The sequence below is a fragment of the Argiope bruennichi genome, chromosome 7 (assembly GCF_947563725.1).
Source record: "Argiope bruennichi chromosome 7, qqArgBrue1.1, whole genome shotgun sequence".
NCBI lineage: Eukaryota > Metazoa > Arthropoda > Arachnida > Araneae > Araneidae > Argiope > Argiope bruennichi.
In genome coordinates, this window is record NC_079157.1 from 67,250,274 (window position 1) to 67,259,404 (window position 9,131).

The 9,131-nt window shown below is 26.9% G+C and overlaps 1 protein-coding gene across 2 annotated transcripts in view; it reads left to right on the forward strand.

Annotated features, from left to right (window-relative positions):
* The window catches only part of LOC129975217 (uncharacterized), a 32,348-nt gene extending 29,393 nt beyond the window's left edge, over window positions 1-2,955 (forward strand). For both annotated transcript variants that reach the window (XM_056088210.1, XM_056088211.1), the window contains 2 exons: window positions 505-609; window positions 2,750-2,955. In XM_056088210.1, coding sequence (XP_055944185.1) covers window positions 505-609; window positions 2,750-2,805 — 161 coding nt within the window. In that variant the 3' untranslated portion in view covers window positions 2,806-2,955. The remainder of the gene's footprint in view (window positions 1-504; window positions 610-2,749) is intronic.
* Window positions 2,956-9,131: the final 6,176 nt, after the last annotated feature.

The following is a 9,131-nucleotide window of genomic DNA, read 5'->3' on the forward strand; positions in this document are numbered from 1 at the left end:
CTAAATTATTAATTAAATTGGTCATTTCTTTAGATTGTAATTAATATTATGTGTGTGCTTTTAATGTAAAAATCACTAATTAAGTATAATTTTAATTAATGACTTATTAACTAAACTTGCCGTTCATTGTATCTAAAAAAGAACACTTTAACATTGAGAAAAATAAAAAGTGCTAAGTTGAATGCTACAGAACAGATTTTGAATGTATAGAAATAACATATGCAGATGAATTATCATGCAATGTATATAATAATATGTTTGAGTAAAAGTTTATCATGATGCAGTAATTAATAGAAAAATATCTTTTGAATCAGTGTCCTTCTGTTAAAATAATAAAAAAGTGTTTCATAAACAAAAGTTAAAATTTTAAAATAATATGCAGTGCAAATTAATGAATTTACTACAATAAAATAGTTTAAATTCCAACTTAAATAAATATTTAGTTCATTTAATTTTCATTGTTGTCAAAGTATGTTTGATTGTATAGGTTAATTTATTTTTCAGAAGTGCCATTAGATTTATCTTCTACCAGTGACAAAACAAAAGAAAATCATTCTGATAATGAAAAATTATCAGAAAACGTCAATACTGTGAATTCTGAAGATTCAGGTAGTTCAATAATTACTTTTAGTACTAGCAAGATTTTTTCTAATAAATTTGGAAATATTTAAAGTGAAATAGTTTTAACAATTAATTTAAAATTGAATTTTAGTCCATTTTTATAGCTTTTTTATTAACTTAGCATAACTTTTATTTAATGCATGCATAAGATTTTAATATAGTTTAATAGTTTCTAAATTATTTCATATGACCAGTAAACTTTAAACTTCAAGCATAAAGTCTTTGCTTAGAATGTATTCTTAGAACATATTTCTACCAAATTTGGCATATACATATCTTAGAGTTTGGGAATGTGCACCTCAAAGTGTTTTTAAGATTTTAATTAAATAAAAATTCTACTGAATTTTTCTGTTTTCATGCTATAACTTCAGATTTTTTTTTAAATCGGATTTTTAATAATAGATTATATTGTTGCCCTGAAGTTCAAATTGTTTTTCTTGTTTCGTCAATTGTTTGCTATTGTTGAAAGCTAATTACAACGTTTTCTACTTAATATCTATGGAGTTTACAAGATGTATTTAAAAAAAATGAAATTACAATATTGTGAAATATAAAAGATCGGTGAATTGAGTGTATACATTTTTTAATAGTGATATGATGTCACGGGACTGGTTCTTGTATATAATAAATTAAACTTAAGTAAGAAAATTAAAAATAAGACTATATTAATGTTAATCTGAGGTCCAAACAATAATGTTAATCCAAGGTCCAAATTATCTGGAAGTTTCCACATCCAGATAATTTGAAGCTTGTATGTGAAAATTTGCACTTTAGATTTTTTTTTTTTAATTTTTATCAATTTAAATCAATGATATGCCATGCCAATTTAAACTTTACTGCTCTTTCCTCTTACTCTGCAACTATAACCATGAAAGGCATTAAAATAAATCTGAATGACTGGAATATTATGATGGCATTGGCAGAAACTACAATTGTGTCCTAATGACCACCACTGTCCACAATGTAACACCTCCTGTATTAGGTACATCCTGTCATCTACAGAAGATGGCTTAACTCTATACCATTTTCTGCCCACCCAAATGGAAACAACCAACCCAAAAGCTTCTCATTCCCATTTTTAAGGTTGTAATAAATCCTCAGAATGGTCCTCCCCAGAGTTATAAGAACCCATAACCCATTGAAGAGAATGGTATTAGGATTCTAAAATAGTATAAGCTGTATATATTTGTCAAATCTGATATTATAAATAAATTTTGCTGATGAAACTGTTAAGATCGAGTTACAGAAAATAATTAATTTAAACTTTAGCAATCATTAATCCTAGTGAACCAAGTGGTTGCCAGAAGGAGATAGTAATCAATATATATTAAAATTTCTATTCAATTCCATTTGGTAATTTAAACAAAAAATTTAATACAGCAAATTTATCCTTTATTTTTGTTATCTTGAGACATATTTCATATAAACTATTTTTTAAAATTATTACTAAATCTTAGTAAAAAAAGAAAACTTCAGTGAAAAAAATCAAATTTCATTAATTTTTTTTCAGAGAAATTTTATTAAGAGGCAAATATATTTAATTAAGTGGCGAAATTTTTCTTATGTTAACTTAGATAAAATTTAATTTTAAAATATTTTTTAATGAAAAAAACAATTTTTTTAATCATCGTAATTTTGGTATTTTGAGTGTGTGTGTGTGTGTGTGTGTCCCCCCCCCCCGCGCGCGCTTAAATCATTGTTATTTTCGGATCTTTATCTACCCAGGGGTTCTCCTGTTATTTTTATGCTTTTCTTAAGCATACAATCATAACTCCATAAAAGGAGCATGACCCAAAATTTAAGATCCACTGCTTTTGACAAAACAGAATGTCTAAATGAAATATTTTTTGTAGCAAATTTTAGTAATCCTGAAGGATATTTTTGAAATATATTTATATTAAACTGAAGTGATTTTGATATTAAACTGAGGCTTCAATATATTGTGCCATTTTTGAGCCAAATTTTTAATTGACATTAGATAAATAAATTAGATAAGAATTTCTGAAGCAGCCATATTTGTATTTTGTAATACATAGAAATAATTATTTAATACTTTTTATTATACTCTTTTCTTCATGCTTTATTTTTTTAATAAATAAATAAATATATATATTTTTTAATGTTATAGATGCAGTTGAAAGAGGTATGCTGTATCAGCTGTTGAAGAACAAAACAAGCAAATAGAATACTTTTTGTGTGTGGGTTGGCAGTTCATCCCTGTATATTATTATATTGTTCTAAGAACATTGAAAGGCATTATTCTTCAGTACTGACCAGTCATATTATGAATGTTATTTTTATAGATGCAGAATAAAAGTACATTATATAGCTTTACTTTTCAATGCTAATTTACTAACATATCTCATCTATCATTGTCTAACATCAAATAACTCCATTCAGAATGTTCATTGAACGGAATTTTCTAAATGAAATAATAGTTTAATAATATAAGTATCTTTAAAGCTGTGATAGTTTTATTTTAACTAAATTATATTTTTCATTGCTCTTTGAACAATTTGCTCTTACTAGTAGTGCAATAAAAGTACATTAACATTGAATAAGTAATTATTACATAAAATAACCATTTTTTATAAAGAAGTTTACAATACCAGAGTTTGAGATTTAGGACAAGTATTATAATGTGATTCGTAAATGAAAATTTGTAAAACAAATAGGTATTTTTTAAATATTTTTGATGAATATTTATTTATATATTTATTTTATTTTCTGTTAATGACTATCATTCAATTTTATTATAAATACTCTAGTTGAAAATTAATTTGTCCAAATTAAGACATGGGGAGGAGGAAATCAAGAGGCTTTACTTACTTCATTGATTTGAATGGAATGAATGCATGTGAATTTAATATTTAAAAAATGTGCATGTGTATATATGTATAAAGAAATGTAAAAGACTGTAGTTGCATATTTTTGTAAACTTCACTTATTGATATTAAATATCTTCTCCGAAACAATATAGATTTGTCATTCTGTAGAGGCTTTTTTTTTTTTATATAAATACACACTTATTTTATTTTTAACTGACATTAATGACTTAAAAATGTATGAAATATTCATGCAATTAAATATAATTTTTATGAATTTTTTTTATTATTATTATTACTTACAAAATGTTTGTAAAAATTTGAAATCTTTATTACTTTCAAATTTGGCTGTTTTTCTAGAATGATCAATTTTTAAAAAATCAGCTGCCATATAATTAAACTGGTTGTTCTATGTTTTTCTGGTTAAATGCCCCATACGAAGGCTTGTCATCGTAATATAATGAGCAGTAAATGTCTTAATTTAGATCTGAGATTTGTTAGAAATAAACAGTTTGCATTAATATTTGTGTCTAACATTTAATCAGGAATACTTACAACCACTATATATTGCATGGCAGTTATTATATTAAATATCAGTTGAAGAGGTATAAAATATTAAATAATACTCATTCAGTTCATCTTTCATTGAATTTGCATGTAAGAAATTTTAAAAAATATAACATATTAAGACCATAATTTGATTATATTACATAGCAATATAGTTTTTAAATCCAATTTTATAATGACATACTTATCTCATCATCGCTAAACAACAAAAAAAGTGCTTAATTAATGTATCTGGTCATACCAGTTTTCATGTTGAAAACAACTTAAGTTTTGTAAATGTGCCCTGTTAATTTTGAGGTGTCTTCCTTAGAAGTTCTTTTTTTTAAAACACAGAGCTGTATTTTTGTAAATAATATATTTTTTTTCCTGTTAGATTTCCATGATAGTGTGTTCAAAAGATTGTTGATTTTCACTCTAAACCTATCCTAGTCTGCAGCATCTTTTATATATACATCAAGAAATCATTCTACATTTCTTACCATTTCAAAAATTGCATATTTTCAATAACTTATTTTTTAGACATTTTAATCTATCTTTTTTTTTTTCTTTTTTTCGTTTTTTTTTTACACAAATATTATTTTGATTGTATATACAATTTTATGTATGTTTTACTGTATTTATTTTCCATTAAATTATGTCCTTTAAGACTACAAATTGTGCCGTATTTAATTTACTTAACAGCTGTATATATATTTATACTAAAGAAATCTGTATTTATGTTTTCCCCATAACAGATATTATTTACACTTTGTCTTAAAATGCAAAATTTTGAAGGTTCTGTTGCTCTACTATAATCATATACTTAAAAAGCTCAAATGTTATTGTTTATCATACATTAATTTTCCAAATGTGTTTTCATTATTCAAGAGTTTTAAGTCTCAGCTCCTAATAGTAAAATGTCTGTAATTGATTCTTCACTCAGTTTCTTTGTCTTTAAAAAAGAATTAATACTCTTCCTAAAAATATATACATTTCAAAAGAGTAATTTTAAGTTACCATACTACATCAAGCAATTATCTCAAAATACTTGGTATTAACAGAGTAGCAAAGTTGAGTAGTTTATTAGTGTATTAAAATCTTTTTACATATTATCATTCCCGATTTCAATTTTCTAAGGCATGTTTCAAAATGCTAAGGAGTTAAATATGCATTCTGCATGTAACGTACTGTAAACTGCAAAGATTTTATTTTACAGTATATTTAATTTCAACTAATCACAAGTGCATACAAACCAGTTGCAGCTTGAAAATTGGAAATGAACAGTGCTGTAAAAAAATTCCTTCATTTTAATTTATATTTATTGATGAAGTGATAATTCAACAAATAAAAGTGTTAGAGTGTCCTTCCATGTCACTCTTTCAGCTTGATAATGTTCATTAAAAAATGAATGTAAAATAGGATGTGCAATAAATAATCTACAATGCTAATCGATTTTTATAATAATATTTGTTTGTAATAATATTGAATCCCTCATGAAAAGTTTCATATGAACAATGTTATAGAAAATTAACCACATATCCTTATTTGAAGAATTAAATTCTAATGTAACAAAACTCTATATTCAATAAAGCAGATGTGTTTCTATTAAGGTAGCAAAAATCGAAAACAAAACTCTTAAACACCAATTCAGAAAAAAAAGCCAGACTTTCGATGAGAGTGAAAAAAGATTTATTGTAACTTCAAGACCTGCTCAGAAAGCAGCTCCTGTGCTTTTAAATTCAAAAAGAGAAAAAGGTTTCTTTTATTTTCAAATTAACCAATCGGTTGTTTTCATGGGCTACGTGTAGAATCGCCTCGAACTGCGTTATCTTGCTTGTTGATTCATTTCCTATCTAATTTGCTTTTTTCCCATTTTTTGCTTCTTAATAAAAAATTTTTTTTTTTTTCATTTTTATTGATACATGGTTGCCACAGCATCATGGAAATACAGGGAATTTAAAAATCATATAAAATTTAAATGTCTATCAATAATAACCGTAAATGTTTAGTTTCTTCGAGTTTTTTATTTTATTTTTCTTTATTAAATGCTAATCTCTAAATATTGCAAGAATAAAATATCATGGCCAATAGCTTCAACCACTAATCGTGAAAATTCGCCTTTTTTTTGTTTTTTTTCCCTCGCTATCTTTTTGTACGCATAGATCACTCCAATTTCAATTTGAAAGGCAGTTCTTTTTCATGATATTCCCATATTGTAGCTAATGAGTATGCACAATTTTGCTATAACTATGTGAGAGATAGAGCCAGCCTTCTCTATGAATGGGCCTGGATGCAAGAAGCCATTTGGGGTTTTAAATTTTTTGTGAAGTAAAAAAAAAAAATACAAACACGAACACATATTATTAATGCATGGCTATTTAATGCTTTTTTTTTTTTTTTTCTAATACATCAATTACTTCAGAAAAATTACCATTTTTTGCGATTTCTTTTTCGATGCTTAATAAAGCAAGTGCATTTAAGTGCCCTGAATACATGCTTCACCAAAGATAATTCTTTATTAATTTTAATTTGCTGAAAGAGCGCTCAGCACTTGCAGTAGTAACTGCAACGTAAAGAAAAGTTTTAGCACAATTAATGCATTTAGAAATAACTCATAATTATTATTTAGTATGCATTGCAATATGATGTGTGTTATTTACATCTCTTTCATTCAAAATCAAATCCCATATCAAACAAATTTCCTGGATTAGGTTTTCATCTACATCTTTGTTATAAAACTGTACAAAGTTTTTGGAACATTTATCTAATTCATGTTTTTCTTAAAGTTTTATATCAGTGACTAATTTGAAATCAGAAATAATATTTGGTATCTTTTAAATCTATCTTAATGGCATCAAAACTTCCACATTCATCATTTAATGCATTCAATGATATTTATATTTTTTAGAAATAATATCGCTAATAAAATTACCCAAGCATTTAATTTATTCTATTTTACTCTTTGTTTTCATCTGCGTTGAGATACATTAAAACTAAATATAGATAATTTTCCGAATACAAATAATTTTAAAAAATAAATTGTTATTGTTATTTTTATGAATTCAAAAGTAATTATTTTATTTAGTTCCTTAAGGAAGCTGAAAATATAATCACATTTAAAAGAATAAACATTAACGCTAATATACCTTTATGTACAAAAATCAAGAAACTTCATTTTAGCGACGCAATATTAAAAGAAATAATCATTATAAACTGAAATTATCAATAATTCAGTAATTTAAATCTGAAAAAAGAAGCAAAATTATACATTTTCAGAATATTTCCCGGAATTTAGATTGTTTTAATAAGCAGCATTCAACTGCATCAGTTTACTTTGAAGGGGGGGGGGGGGAAATCGTAGACAGAAATTAATGTGAAAAGTACAGATTTACAATAAAAAAATACTTGAATAAAAAAAAAAGTGTCAGTTAAAAAACTAGGTTTAATTAGATATGAATAGTAGTTCATATCTAATTAAATAATTAAGAAGATATGAATATGTTAATTTTCTGCATTTCTAATCCTTCAATGCGATATTTAGTCACATGTTAGCCTAAAAATCTATTTTGAATATAAACATAATGGAATTTAACAACATTTCGATTAAATAAATTCTTTCAAGGAAATACTACTTGAAGTAAAATACCATTTCAGTCCAAGTCATCATAGAACCATTATGTCACATACAGATGGGGAAATTATCTATACTTCTCTTTTCTTGAATGAACCCTTAACGCCAATTTCACTACAATATCACACGCCTAAAGGAACTCTTGGAGTCTCGGATTCTATAATATCCATAAATGACTATAAAACCACTTCATTCAATTGACTCACTTCAATCCATCAAGATGTCAAATCTTGAAGGGAGGAAAGAAACACGTTAAAATGCACCTGAAACATTCTACGCAATAAGGTGTATAAATCGAACTAGTTACTTTACTAAAATCACATGCTGAAATCTGTGCAGGGCATCCTTGATAACCTCCTGGCATTGTGTCGAAATATGTGTGTAATCCTTTAAGGGTTAAAATGGATCGCAGATCCATTCGTTTGTATACCAAGGGAGAGACAAATCATTTGACATCGCTGGGTCATTTGTCGAAGAATATTAGGAATTGGAAGCATTTTCAATCACAGCAATACCAATTTCTTCTACAATTCCATTTGAAAATCCATTTCCGTTCTCTTCTTGGTAGAACACTCAACTTTGCAGCCTTCACAAATTTAATCGTATTTTTAATCAAAAGTAATCATATTTTTCAATTCATTCTTCAACACAGGTCTTTTTGCAAGTATTTTAAGCATCGATTTTTTCGCACTGTAACTAAAGCACTGTTGCGGTGTATTTGAACTTGAAAAGTAATAATTAGTGTATCAAACTTTCTAATTAATATAAAATCCAGCATTGTTGCGATATTTTAACAATATTATATGACATTCGGAATATCGAATAACATCGTATAATATCTTGTTCTAACAACAGATTGTTGAAATTTCATCTGAATTTTGTTTCATTCGGTTGGTTCTCTATTTAAATTACTTTTATGAAGTACTTTAGAATACAAAAAATAGCAATCATATTCATTCTAAACTAGCAGTACGATTCTATGTACATAAATATTACTATTCTCAAAATAATTTATTCCATTTCTCGCGCAATTCAGAAGCAGGTTTCGATTCGGTGCTAAATGCACTCATGATATACATCCTTCCGCTGATGTGGTGTAGAAATTTAAAGAGGTCGTGCCAACTGAGGTGTCGTCCTCGTCGTATGAGAGTGGTTCAGAATTACAAGGTCTATTCCTATTGCTCCGTGTTGATTTAAAACGATACGTAAATGTAATTAAATGAAACTTGACTCTCTTTGTCAGATTTTACATGCACAAGACTCACATGTGCAATGGTTCTGCGGTGAAACTTATAAGCCAGATAACAACTTCTGGGATTGAGTGTACACTTTTGTTTAGTGGTCTTGTTACTCAGCTACAAGCCCCAACGTTGCGAGTTCGGTCCTCACCAATCTTCCTCAGTTCCTATGGAATTAAGTATCGCATTTATTATCTCATGTCGCTTAGTAGCAGGCCATCGTTACATGCCAAAGACCTTAATTTTGTTATCAAGTTCAGTAATTATATG